General features: G+C 44.0%; 1 protein-coding gene across 1 annotated transcript in view; it reads right to left on the bottom strand.

Annotated features, from left to right (window-relative positions):
• Positions 1-7,349: 7,349 nt before the first annotated feature.
• LOC119097476 (uncharacterized) overlaps positions 7,350-14,925 on the bottom strand; it is an 8,796-nt gene continuing 1,220 nt past the window's right edge. Inside the window, exons 2-3 of the mRNA XM_037220506.1 lie at positions 12,433-12,610; positions 7,350-7,493 (exon numbers count right to left, since the gene is read on the bottom strand). Coding sequence (XP_037076401.1) covers positions 7,350-7,493; positions 12,433-12,610 — 322 coding nt within the window. The remainder of the gene's footprint in view (positions 7,494-12,432; positions 12,611-14,925) is intronic.

Raw genomic sequence — 14,925 nt, 5'->3', positions numbered from 1 at the left:
GCAGTGAAAATGAGATTAAATTTTCATATTTCTATTGCCTGATTTCAACACGAAAAGGCATAGATTCCTCATTATTAACGTCCAGTAGCAATGATCATTGTAGGCAGGAGGGGGGAGGGGGGGGGGGGGGGAGGGCAATACGCACAATTGTCCGTGAGTACACCAGAGGATACAGCTACGTTTATCTCGTGATATATCTTGGTACGAGTTGTGCGCATTCAGTGTCAGATGAACGATGATAGAATGTCAAGTTGTGTCACCATGCCAGCCTGCCCATTACGTGCCCAGAAATGTTTATATTTGTGGACATTGATGGTATGTTTATTACTTCTCAGGGTTAAGAAACAGTCTGGCTGCAGCTACAAATAATCATGAGATGAGTTTCGTTTACTGACATCAAACACCCTGCGCAACACCGGCGTAAACCATACCGAGATATCAAGTACCCGTCACCGCAGTGACAGGGGTGGAAAAAAGGAGCTTCAGAGGTCAGCTGAAGACATTAAAGCACATGGCAACGGATTCATTTCGGAGATATCCGCTGCCTGAGAGGTTCACCTATTTTGAGTAAGAAGGACTGCCGGTCTAACAGGCCACCAGCGGCAGATGGCGTAATGATTTTCAACACTCATGCTATTGTTCCCATTTCTAGTTATATCAGGTCATCAGGGAAGATTGAAAAACTTTGCATACTATTAGTATATGTCCGGTTCTCCGATAGATTGTTGAACGTTTTTCAAGATGCATGGGAAGGGTTTTTGGGTTCTCGTTGGCGCAGGTCACTTCCTAATATTGGACAGTAACTCCTGGGTAAACCAAGTTGCGACCTACACCTTCGCAAACAGTACGAATCAGAAAGTGCTCCAGACATTCACTGTAATCACATCTAACAGGCCTCATGCGTACTTACTGTACGGTGCCATATAATGATAATTTCAGTTAAGGCGACGCATCTGCATCGAGAATCGACCGAGATAACATGCAGTATAGACTAAGCCTGAAGACCGCTGCAACAGAGCCTCGGGAAATAGCAACAATTCTTCCCTTCTGTAATGGGATTTTTCCACATTTCAAAACATTCCAGCGTGCATCAGATGCGATGAAAAAGGCTCACTTATAACTGTTGGTATCGTTTTAGGTGTAAAAGACAGATCTAGACAACGCAATTTCTCTGTTGAGTGAGTATGCCCCTCAATACGCCATGGTTTAGTTGCATAATTGCACGTTGCACTGCGTTGATTGGGAGCCCATGGGCGGCCGATATATCTGGAAATTGTGATCACAAACGTCAAATATAAACGACTCGAGACTAATATACTTCTTGGTCATGATCGCCGCATGACTGATGGAATGGCCGAACTTGAATGACGTTACTGCGGCGCCATTGATGTCTGGGTGACCTTGAAATAGTCTTGAAATGGATTTGACAATGAAATGGTGAAGATTAAAATGAATGTGGGTTGTCGTTTAGGCGCTCCGTGGTGCAAATGAACTAACCGCCGCTGTGTGTAGGTGGGCAGAGAAAGTACTGGTTATCAAAACACAAGTTTGTGACTGCTCGTCAGATATTTTTGTGATCCACTTTTCACACCAAGACATCTATCGTCGTAAACATCACTGTTGAGCCTCGCATAAAACTTCTACTGCGCAGTTGTAAGTGAAAAAGTGAGAAACACCTGTCAACAGGATTTCCGTGGGAATTCGGTCGATTGTTCCACTTTTGGAGTGAAGAATGCGTCCGTTTTCTGGTGCACCAATGTATTGCTTTGATCAACACAGCACATGATACAAGATACCACCAGAACGAATTCGCTTCACGTTATAAGTAGGTCATCACACACAACATAAGGGACAATGTGTTTAGTACTTGGTCTTGTAGACCGGCGCAGGGGCATAAGAGAGAGTAGGCGTGTAGGCCGCAGCCGGGGCATAATAGCGAGCGGGATTGTAGGCTGGGGCCGGGTGGTAGCTAGGCTTGTGCTCCTCGTAGTGGGGCTCTCTAGAGTAGGTCACCTCGGCGTTGTAGCCTCCGTAGCCGTCGTGGTCAGCGAAGTACTTGACGTGCTGGGTACGGCCGTCGGGCAGGTTGACCGAGTAGTAGCCGTTGACATTTTTGGGGTCGCTGTTCTCGTTCTGAGAGAAGACGGCACCGGAGTAGTGGTCGTGTACAGCGTAATCAAACTGGTAGGGCGTGTCGTAGTGGTCCGGCTCCTTGTAGGACGGCTGGTGGTAGCTCGGGCCATAAGAGTACGCCTGCATTCGGGGCGTAGCTGTTGGAGGGAGCGGCGGCGGCAACAGCCAGGAGAAGCGGCGGCAACGAGCACCTGCAAGAATACAAATTACGTTAGATTACGGATTTCCTTTCTTGTATTCACATTCCCCCGTATGGTAGCGCTCAGCTTCATAATGTCATGAACTGCCGAGCGTTGGAATGGTATAAATTTATGACACTGCACACTAAATGAGAGCCGTTACTTAATTTCGGCCGTTTTTGATTACGCAATGAACGACAGGGCTACTGACCTTCATGTCTGCAGAGTTGGTCGTGTCGACTGATGCTATGAACGGGGAGTGACGCGGTTTTATAGCAGACCTCCATCGAACCTTGCTAACGAGGCAGGGCGGGGTCTCATGACCGAATATGTGGTGTTCTTCGTATTTAGATGTAAATGTGGAAGTTCCCACTTCATGTTTTACACCAGGTTGCGGTGTTTTTTTGTTTCTTGATGCCGCACAGTACAGTAAAAGTCATTGCTTTTGGGTTAAACTTTGTATTGCACTTCTTGAAGTGACAGTCATTTGGTTGTACAACAGTTCAATATTTTCCATTCAGAATGTTTGATATGACAGACATGTTTTTCGTATGCCAGTATAACTCACCACGAATTACTCCATTAATCCCACTGTGATATGGGCAAAACGTTTAAATCTAATGACACCAACCAGCTAAAACTTTTAACATCTCGAAGCGGCAAGCAGAAGGAAATTTTGCGCATTTGCGGTTATGTGGTTGTGCTTACGTTTGTTGGCTAGGTTACATGAAAATAACGTCACTGCATTCGTTGTCATCGAACTGAGACGTTCTTTGCCAAATATGTTTCGTCGTCTCATGTTTCCATCACTCATTGGATTGCTTAAGATCAGATTTTTCCTGCGGAGACTTTCACTTTGAGTCTTCAAGTTGCTGCAGAGTGATGCTGCACGAATTTCTTAAACTCTTTTTCACCGCCTTGGTTTTTGCCCTCGGTGTTTGTCCTCTTGGGTGAGTCTATCGCAACAATTTTGGTTGTTCTTTCAATTCCGACCGTTGCGACCCTGCCAACCATTCCTTGATGACTCTGAAAGACGAGTTTACTTGTTTCTGCGGGCCATTTATATTATTGTGTTTTGACATGATAGTAGTGTCCTCGCATGTATTCCTTTGAGCTAGAATCGTTGAAGCAGCCTAGGAATGAAAAATTCCATCGCAAAAAGACCGTGCGGGAGTGAGAAATTCAAGTCACAAAAGTTGGAACTTTTTAGTCAGTAAGATAGCTCCAGAAAACAAAGACATACATTTCAAGTTGGCATGGACGATATATCGTGAACATCACAAAATCGCTTGTGTTTTTAACATCTTAGGTCATTATAGTGAAACAGAATACATTAAAGAATAGCCATTTCGTAGCAGTGTTGTGGTCATCAAAAACCATATAGGACCAGTGTTTTGATGCTGCACTTTGCACTTTCCTTTCACAGGATGTTTCAACATAGAATAAAGCAAAGAAATTAAAAACAAAAACAACAACAAAGACTTCAACAAGCATCAAGTATTTAAACAAAAAATCTTTTGACCCCTGCACATCAGCACGTGAACTGAAACACATCAGGCATTCCTCTGGCTTCTGTTAAGATGGGGTCGGGACATACAAATATTATGTTACTGTTTTTTGCAAAATACCAATACGTATGTCCACGAAAGTAACGTGACAATGCCTAACCTGAAGAAGCCTTGCCTCAATTCACCCTGCCTAACCTATTTGTGTCGCAGCAGCATTTGTGAATCACTAATTCTTGCAAAATTTTTGCTGCCACTTCCCATGCAATTAAGACGAGATATCACTTCAACGAATATGAGGCGAATAATTGATGGTATGGAAGAAAATAGCTCAGTTACGTGCCTTGTTTTATCATAATTGTCTGATGAAGAAAACTTGAAGAATGAAAATAGACAATGACTATGTCTGGTTACAAATCATGTGTTGAAAGCACGCAGTGTTGGCAATGAGTTGTTCCATCGGAGAACTTTCTTGACTTTTCCAGGGCACGCTTCTTTCCGCTCCCCCCCAAACAAATGGTCTTTCGCATGGTTTGGTGACAGACAGGGTCATTCAACTCACCCATACAACATAAATAGCAATCATGCCCACAAACCTATAAGATTAAAACGCAAAAGTAAGAGCTGGTCTCCATGATAATACAGAATTTCGCTACCAAACACTTCTGTATTAGCTCCGCCAGATCTGTCCCAAAGCCACGCACGCTAGGATAATGTACCGTGACGGATAGTGAGCCTGAATGGCTTAAATTTATCACTTTTGAGCACCGCCATTAAACAAAAACCCGGCTACCTGAGAGTTAAACTGGGCAAAAGTTATGCCGCAACTATGTTCATTGCTTTAAATTGTCTCATGCATCGTCTATGAATTGTTCACTCCTGGGAGCATATCAAGCATGTTTTGGCGGCTGGCGAATTAATCCAGTTGCTGTATGAAATAAGTACTACGTTGCAGTTGGAACATTTTGCAAAGAACTTTCACTCCTGCATCTCGGGAGTGGTGGAATCCAGTGGTCAAGTTTTTTTAGGTAAAATATAAATGTGGAGTTAAGTTCCCTACCAGGCCATGCAGGTGTTTGCACCGGGCGTTGTTTTGGTGGTGTAGTTCTCTCGTGGTGCGACGAAAAAAATTCGGATGCGTGAAAACCATGCGTTCGGCACACGGCTGTAACTTGTGATGCATTTTGTAAACAAACCAAACTTGATGCATGCAAGCGGCTGGAGTCGCTTGGGCTGTCGGGCTTGAAGGTGCCTGGTGCTCTTACCCTTTTTATGCGTAGACAAGATTTAGATATAGACGAGGCGGGATACAGCCATAGGTGTCGAGGTTCTTTGGAATCTTGTTGATGCTTGATTGTTTCAAGTGAGGTTGGTTTTGGATGACATCTTAAGGCCTCGGAAAAGGAAATATGGGTTTGATAAGCACGGTTAACAACATCAGGTAGAAGTGGAAAATTCACAAATTATGGGGAAAAGGAGTAAAAAATTACTCCTCATAAGGCGTTGCTTTTCACCTTAAGTAGACAATTCTTGGACACTGATTTAATAGAGACGTCATATTAGAGGTAAGTGATGGTAGATCATTTACCTGCAGATTTATAGGGACTGCGCTCTGGAAAGAGCCTCGGGGAATCACCATACCAGCTTCTCCGTAAGCTGATAACGTATGCTCTGCATTGTCCTGTATGAATACCAGGGGTGTATTTTGGGGGGTATTAGGGGAGTATTATATGCATGCGTCATTGTTTGATTACGTCGTCGTGCTTTGCACAACACTGATTGGGAGCTTAGTGACGGCGGTCATATCTGGATGTCGTACTCACGGACGCCAGATATGAGCGAAGAAGCAATTATATTTTTATTGGCACTGCTCACCGCATAGCCAATAGAATGATAGGATTTCAATGAACTTTCATGATGTCATGGATTCCTGGGTGTCCTTGAAATAGCCTCCCCGAAATAATCTGCACATTTTCGTGGGCGTTTAGCTCCGAAACTAAACTGTTTTAGGTCTTAAGAAGGGCAGGGCTTTGAACTGAACCGAACGAAACTCAACACGACTGTTTCAGTTCAAATCCCTATGCAAATGTGGAGTACATCCCTTAACGAAGAGCATATCACCGAAGCTTCTAATGAACCCGAACATGCTATCAAAGGACGCTTTGATCCAAAGTAGCTTTTGGTGCTGGTAATATTGATTCTCTTCTTTAATGTACACCAGCTACACATTTTTGGTTATAAATCTCGTAAAATAGATGGCACACTTTAAAAGCACGATGACGTAATGAAACAACGACGCATAATAGGGGATACTTACTAAAAAGCAATACTGTGTTGTTTAGAACGGGGTTTTCGACGTAGAACTATATCAACACATAAGTGAGCCTGTTTCATCATATCTAATGGTTGCCTAAATCTCTTCAAACGTGGGATATTCCCTTTAAGCGTGAAGAGCATACATGTGCTTCTGTTTTTTTCTGGAAGCCACGCTGGTTATGAAATGCAGCACATTCATTTAAGCAATCCATGAGTCGATTCTCTTTGAGGTAGGCCAAGAAAAATAGAACTGTCGAGTCGCTCATATTTTGCGTTCGTTAGTACGATTTCCAAATACAACTGCTGTTTACTGGCTCTCAATCAATGTTGTACAAGGTACGAGGACATACAACAACCGCGTATACAGGAGCGCATTGACTCAGCAGAGAAACTGTGCTGTCTAGTGTTATCTTTTTGGGTTGAAATTATACCGACAAGTATAACTGACGTCATATCATCGTATCTGATGCATTCTTGAATGTGATAATAATAGCTGATTACTCATACTGATAGATGCACGATGAGAGTAGCAATGGTAAATTTATTTCCCCTGTGGTTACGCTGCAAGTTTGTTCCATGTTCCAAACTTATTAGCTGGGGGTGCCACAGCCTTAAACGTTTCAGTAACTAATAACGGTTTTAACATGTGGGTGTCCCTGCCGCGGTGGATGGGCCGGGGTCTCCGGATCATCTGCATTTCCGTTGGGATTCGGTTGATCCCTCTACTCTTGTAGTCACGAAAACGTCCGTTCTCTTGTGCACCAATGTATTGCTTTTATCATCACAACACTTGATATAAGACTCCACGAGAGCAATTTCGCTGCATATGATAAATAGGTTCTAACACCAGAAAGCACTAGGTGTTTAGTACTTGGTCTTGTAGGCTGGCGCAGGGGCATAAGAGCGAGCAGGCTTGTACGCCGGGGCGGGGGCATACGAGCGAGCAGGCTTGTAGGCCGGGGCCGGGGCATAAGAACGAGCGGGTTTGTAGGCCGGTGCCGGGTGGTAGCTGGGCTTGTGCTCCTCGTAGTGGGGCTCGCCAGTGTAGGTCACCTCAGCGTTGTAGCCTCCGTAGCCGTCGTGGTCAGCGACGTACTTGACGTGCTGGGTACGGCCGTCGGGCAGGTTGACCGAGTAGTAGCCGTTGACATTTTTGGGGTCGCTGTTCTCGTTCTGAGAGAAGACGGCACCGGAGTAGTGGTCGTGTACAGCGTAATCAAACTGGTAGGGGCGTGTCGTAGTGGTCCGGCTCCTTGTAGGACGGCTGGTGGTAGCTCGGGCCATGAGACGCCTGCTTCGGGGCGTAGCTGTTGGAGGGAGCGGCGGCGGCAACAGCCAGGAGAGCGGCGGCAACGAGCACCTGCAAGAATACAAATTACGTTAGATTACGGCTTTCCTTTCTTGTATTCACATTCCCCCATATGGTAGCGCTCAGCTTCATAATGTCATGAACTGCCGAGCGTTGGAATGGTATAAATTTATGACACTGCAGACTAAATGAGAGCCGTTACTTAATTTCGGCCGTTTTTGATTACGCAATGAACGGCAGGGCTACTGACCTTCATGTCTGCAGAGTTGGTCGTGTCGACTGATGCTATGAACGAGGAGTGGCGCGGTTTTATAGTAGACCTCCATCGTAACCTTGCTAACGAGGCAGGGCGGGGCTGATGACCGAATATGTGGTGTTCTTCGTATTTAGATGTAAATGTGGAAGTTCCCACTTCATGTTTTACACCAGGTTGCGGTGTTTTTTTATTTCTTGATGCCGCACAGTACAGCAAAAGTCATTGCTTTTGGGTTAAACTTTGTAGTGCACTTCTTGAAGTGACAGTCATTTGGTTGTACAATAGTTCAATATTTTCCATTCAGAATGTTTGATATGACAGACATGTTTTTCGTATATCAGTATAACTCACCACGAATTACTCCATTAATCCCACTGTGATATGGGCAAAACGTTTAAATCTAATGACACCAACCAACTAAAACTTTTAACATCTCGAAGCGGCAAGCAGAAGGAAATTTTGCGCATTAGGGGTTATGTGGTTGTGCTTACGTTTGTTGGCTAGGTTACATGAAAATAACGTCACTGCATTCGTTGTCATCGAACTGAGACGTTCTTTGCCAAATATGTTTTGTCGTCTCATGTTTCCATCACTCATTGGATTGCTTGAGATCAGATTTTTCCTGCGGAGACTTTCACTTTGAGTCTTCAAGTTGCCGCAGAGTGATGATGCACGAATTTCTTAAACTCTTTTTCATGGCCTTGGTTTTAGCCCTCGGTGTTTGTCCTCTTGGGTGAGCCTATCGCAACAATTTTTGTTGTTCTTTCAATTCCGACCGTTGCGACCCTGCCAACCATTCCTTGATGACTCTGAAAGAGGAGTTTACTTGTTTCTGCGGGCCATTTAAATTATTGTGTTTTGACATGATAGTAGTGTCTTCGATGTATTGCTGTGAGCTAGAATCGTTGAAGCAGCCTAGGAATGAAAAATTCCATCGCAAAAAGACCGTGCGGGAGTGAGAAATTCAAGTCACAAAAGTTGGAACTTTTTGGTCAGTAAGATAGCTCCAGAAAACAAAGACATACATTTTAAGTATGCATGGACGATATATCATGAACATCACAAAATCGCTTGTGTTTTTAACATCTTAGGTCATTATAGTGAAACAGAATACATTAAAGAATAGCTATTTCGTAGCAGTGTTGTGGTCATCAAAAACCATATAGGACCAGTGTTTTGATGCTGCACTTTGCACTTTCCTTTCACAGGATATTTCAACATAGAATAAAGCAAAGAAATTAAAAACAAAAACAACAACAAAGACTTCAACAAGCATCAAGTATTTAAACAAAAAATCTTTTGACCCCTGCACATCAGCACGTGAACTGAAACACATCAGGCGTTCCTCTGGCTTCTGTTAAGATGGGGTCGGGACATACAAATATTATGTTACTGTTTTTTGCAAAATACCAATACGTATGTCCACGAAAGTAACGTGACAATGCCTAACCTGAAGAAGCCTTGCCTCAATTCACCCTGCCTAACCTATTTGTGTCGCAGCAGCATTTGTGAATCACTAATTCTTGCAAAATTTTTGCTGCCACTTCCCATGCAATTAAGACGAGAGATCACTTCAACGAATATGAGGCGAATAATTGAAAGTATGGAAGAAAATAGCTCAGTTACGTGCCTTGTTTTATCATAATTGTCTGATGAAGAAAACTTGATGAATTAAAATAGACAATGACTATGTCTGGTTACAAATCATGTGTTGAAAGCACGCAGTGTTGGCAATGAGTTGTTCCATCGGAGAACTTTCTTGACTTTTCCAGGGCACGCTTCTTTCCGCTCCCCCCCAAACAAATGGTCTTTCGCATGGTTTGGTGACAGACAGGGTCATTCAACTCACCCATACAACATAAATAGCAATCATGCCCACAAACCTATAAGATTAAAACGCAAAAGTAAGAGCTGGTCTCCATGATAATGCAGAATTTCGCTACCAAACACTTCTGTATTAGCCCCGCCAGATCTGTCCCAAAGCCACGCACGCTAGGATAATGTACCGTGACGGATAGTGAGCCTGAATGGCTTAAATTTATCACTTTTGAGCACCGCCATTAAACAAAAACCCGGCTACCTGAGAGTTAAACTGGGCAAAAGTTATGCCGCAACTATGTTCATTGCTTTAAATTGTCTCATGCATCGTCTATGAATTGTTCACTCCTGGGAGCATATCAAGCATGTTTTGGCGGCTGGCGAATTAATCCAGTTGCTGTATGAAATATGTACTACGTTGCAGTTGGAACATTTTGCAAAGAACTTTCACTCCTGCATCTCGGGAGTGGTGCAATCCAGTGGTCAAGTTTTTTTGGGTAAAATATAAATGTGGAGTTAAGTTCCCTACCAGGCCATGCAGGTGTTTGTACCGGGCGTTGTTTTGGTGGTGTAGTTCTCTCGTGGTGCGACGAAAAAAATTCGGATGCGTGAAAACCATGCGTTCGGCACACGGCTGTAACTTGTGATGCATTTTGTAAACAAACCAAACTTGATGCATGCAAGCGGCTGGAGTCGCTTGGGCTGTCGGGCTTGAAGGTGCCTGGTGCTCTTACCCTTTTTATGCGTAGACAAGATTTAGATATAGACGAGGCGGGATACAGCCATAGGTGTCGAGGTTCTTTGGAATCTTGTTGATGCTTGATTGTTTCAAGTGAGGTTGGTTTTGGATGACATCTTAAGGCCTCGGAAAAGGAAATATGGGTTTGATAAGCACGGTTAACAACATCAGGTAGAAGTGGAAAATTCACAAATTATGGGGAAAAGGAGTGAAAAATTACTCCTCATAAGGCGTTGCTTTTCACCTTAAGTAGACAATTCTTGGACACTGATTTAATAGAGACGTCATATTAGAGGTAAGTGATGGTAGATCATTTACCTGCAGATTTATAGGGACTGCGCTCTGGAAAGAGCCTCGGGGAATCACCATACCAGCTTCTCCGTAAGCTGATAACGTATGCTCTGCATTGTCCTGTATGAATACCAGGGGTGTATTTTGGGGGGTATTAGGGGAGTATTATATGCATGCGTCATTGTTTGATTACGTCGTCGTGCTTTGCACAACACTGATTGGGAGCTTAGTGACGGCGGTCATATCTGGATGTCGTACTCACGGACGCCAGATATGAGCGAAGAAGCAATTATATTTTTATTGGCACTGCTCACCGCATAGCCAATAGAATGATAGGATTTCAATGAACTTTCATGATGTCATGGATTCCTGGGTGTCCTTGAAATAGCCTCCCCGAAATAATCTGCACATTTTCGTGGGCGTTTAGCTCCGAAACTAAACTTTTTTAGGTCTTAAGAAGGGCAGGGCTTTGAACTGAACCGAACGAAACTCAACACGACTGTTTCAGTTCAAATCCCTATGCAAATGTGGAGTACATCCCTTAACGAAGAGCATATCACCGAAGCTTCTAATGAACCCGAACATGCTATCAAAGGACGCTTTGATCCAAAGTAGCTTTTGGTGCTGGTAATATTGATTCTCTTCTTTAATGTACACCAGCTACACATTTTTGGTTATAAATCTCGTAAAATAGATGGCACACTTTAAAAGCACGATGACGTAATGAAACAACGACGCATAATAGGGGATACTTACTAAAAAGCAATACTGTGTTGTTTAGAACGGGGTTTTCGACGTAGAACTATATCAACACATAAGTGAGCCTGTTTCATCATATCTAATGGTTGCCTAAATCTCTTCAAACGTGGGATATTCCCTTTAAGCGTGAAGAGCATACATGTGCTTCTGTTTTTTTCTGGAAGCCACGCTGGTTATGAAATGCAGCACATTCATTTAAGCAATCCATGAGTCGATTCTCTTTGAGGTAGGCCAAGAAAAATAGAACTGTCGAGTCGCTCATATTTTGCGTTCGTTAGTACGATTTCCAAATACAACTGCTGTTTACTGGCTCTCAATCAATGTTGTACAAGGTACGAGGACATACAACAACCGCGTATACAGGAGCGCATTGACTCAGCAGAGAAACTGTGCTGTCTAGTGTTATCTTTTTGGGTTGAAATTATACCGACAAGTATAACTGACGTCATATCATCGTATCTGATGCATTCTTGAATGTGATAATAATAGCTGATTACTCATACTGATAGATGCACGATGAGAGTAGCAATGGTAAATTTATTTCCCCTGTGGTTACGCTGCAAGTTTGTTCCATGTTCCAAACTTATTAGCTGGGGGTGCCACAGCCTTAAACGTTTCAGTAACTAATAACGGTATTAACATGTGGGTGTCTCTGCCGCGGTGGAGGGGCCGGGGTCTCCGGATCATCTGCATTTCCGTTGGGATTCGGTCGATCCCTCTACTCTTGTAGTCACGAAAACGTCCGTTCTCTTGTGCACCAATGTATTGCTTTTATCATCACAACACTTGATATAAGACTCCACGAGAGCAATTTCGCTGCATATTATAAATAGGTTCTAACACCAGAAAGCACTAGGTGTTTAGTACTTGGTCTTGTAGGCCGGCGCAGGGGCATAAGAGCGAGCAGGCTTGTACGCCGGGGCAGGGGCATACGAGCGAGCAGGCTTGTAGGCCGGGGTCGGGGCATAAGAGCGAGCGGGTTTGTAGGCCGGTGCCGGGTGGTAGCTGGGCTTGTGCTCCTCGTAGTCGGGCTCGCCAGTGTAGGTCACCTCAGCGTTGTAGCCTCCGTAGCCGTCGTGGTCAGCGACGTACTTGACGTGCTGGGTACGGCCGTCGGGCAGGTTGACCGAGTAGTAGCCGTTGACTTTCTTGGCGTCGCTGTTCTCGTTCTGGGAGAAGACGGCACCAGAGTAGTGGTCGTTGACAGCGTAATCAAACTGGTAGGGCGTGTCGTAGTGGTCCGGCTCCTTGTAGGACGACTGGTGGTTGCTCGGGCCATGAGAGTACGCCGGCTGCGGGGCGTAGCTGTTGGCAGGAGCGGCGGCGGCCACGGCCAGGAGGGCGGCGGCGATGAATACCTGCAGGAAACAAATTACAATAGGTTACTTCTTTCCTTTTTCCATTCATATTTTACTTGAAGGTTTTCGCCAGCAGTACAGTTGTACCATGCCAGTACCTTTCAAATGAGAGTTGCTAGTTAATTCCACGCATACTTACAATGTACAGTGAACGAGAGGGATTACTGACCTTCATGTCTGCGTACTCCGTCTTGTCGACTGATGCCGTGAGCACCGAGTGGCGCGGTTTTATAGCAGACCACTGCCGTGACCTTGGTAACGAGGGAGGGTGGAGTCACGAGATAGAAAACGTGGCGTTGCCCGTATGCCGTTGTATGTTGAGTATTTCTCACATTTTGTGTTACATTGCATTGTGATATCTGATTGATATTTCACCGTCAAAAAAAAAACGAATAAGTTGGCTCGAGTAAAGTTTTTGTATTGCAAATGCTACGGTTGGTTTTTTTAGGCTTTTAGCATATTAAAACTCCTGACTTGATGCAAATGTGTCGCATGTACCCGCATAGCTCATCGCGAGTTCGTGCATGCCTCCCATTGTTTTATGCGGCATAATTCTGAAACAAATGACGCTGGCGAGCTATGTCCTGTAGCATGCTTAAATGAGACCAGAAGGATGTGGTGTGAAAAATTGGTTGATGCTGTCATGTTATGCTTGGTTGCCTGTTTTCTATCAAAATGACACTATTGCAGTCGCTAGCATCGTATGTTAGACGTCATTCGCACCACACGGACTGATAGGGTGTGATGACGTCCGCATGGTGATGTGTCTGCGTGTTGCATCATTTATCTGCATCACACTTCAGGTGATGTTGGCCTCATAGCATGTCACCTATGGTCAAAAATGGTTCTTTATCATGAGATTACGATCTATATTATGAAAACTCCTGGGATCGAAAGCTCACATGGTTTTGTGAATAACAGCTGAAGTGCTAAATGTACGCCCTCACCTGAGGTAGGATATCAGAACTATTTGACTATGCTTGGGCCGTGCTATGAATCGTGCGAGGAACTTATTTTCAAGGGATTTTTTCAGATGGGAGAAATTTTTTAGCTGTTATTCCCGTCTGGTGTAGTAGTACCCACACAACGTTCCGACCAGTTGACTCTCCGGCTGTCGTCCGGTGTTATGGGGTCCTGAGTAGAACTGGGTGACGCTTGGCTGTCAGCCGTTACGAGTCACGGCCAACTTGCTACATGGAGTTGAGAATATTTTGCTTTCGAATCAGATGAAGAAAATTCCGTTCACAAAAACTACGTCGGGCTGTCACGCATACCTTACTGATGGTCAACCATTATCCAGTCCTGAGGACTCCCATGTATCTGACGATAGCTGAAGGGTAAAAAGAAGCAGCCCACATTTATATGGAGCTTTAAACTTGAAATAGCCATCTTTATGCCATTTCGGTGCCGTTTGCAACCCTGCCCTTCTTAAAGCCTAAGCCCCTCTAGTTTCTGAACTACATGCCCACGAAGATGGGGAAGGTATATCGCGGAGAACATTGTAAAGTGACCTTGGCATCCATAACGTCATAATAACGTTATTCAGGTCTTCCGATTCCATAAGTCATGCGGTGACCAAGATCAAAAAAACTTGATTGTCGACGCGTTCATATCCGGCGTTCGTGAGCGCGATCTTCAGACATGATGGCCTTAAATTGGCTCTTTATCAGTATTGTTCGAGATACGATGGCGTAATAAATGCATGACGCACTGAGGAGCATATTTACTGAACGGGGAATTATGCTGTCAAGAGTAGCCCCACCTAAAAAGCATACCAATAGTTATAAGTGAGCTGGTTTTATCATATCTGATGCTTGTTTATCATCGTCAACTGTGAAACATGCCCTTAAATATCCGATGCGCTTTTATTATACTGAAGCAATACGAGGACAATAGTTGGACTAAATTTTTGATGCGTACTAGTTAGCATCTGGTCTCAATCGTTTCGTAAAAAGGTTACCTATTTTGCTTCTTTTTAGGTCTGAAAAACATTCAGTTTGCTTAGAGTGTGATGAAGTAAGTTTTGGTCACGCTACGCTATGTAAGACTTTGAAGTTATGAGAGACAGACTGACCCTCGATTTTCTTTCATCTGAGTTGAATTAATTCTTGTTAAAAAACTTTGAGCGTCGACTCATAATTCAAAACACATCACTTACCAATAAGTGATTACACTGACTCTTGCCTCTGTGTTTGTTGTGTGTAATTGTGACCCTGTACGAAAGGAATGGATGAACTCACATTGCAAAACGTTGAGCTGATC

This window comes from Pollicipes pollicipes, unplaced genomic scaffold, assembly GCF_011947565.3.
Source record: "Pollicipes pollicipes isolate AB1234 unplaced genomic scaffold, Ppol_2.1 Scaffold_4295;HRSCAF=5057_pilon_pilon_pilon, whole genome shotgun sequence".
Classification (NCBI taxonomy): domain Eukaryota; kingdom Metazoa; phylum Arthropoda; class Thecostraca; order Pollicipedomorpha; family Pollicipedidae; genus Pollicipes; species Pollicipes pollicipes.
The sequence above is the reverse complement of the archived record's forward strand: the minus strand, read 5'-3'. Positions and strand labels throughout refer to the sequence as shown.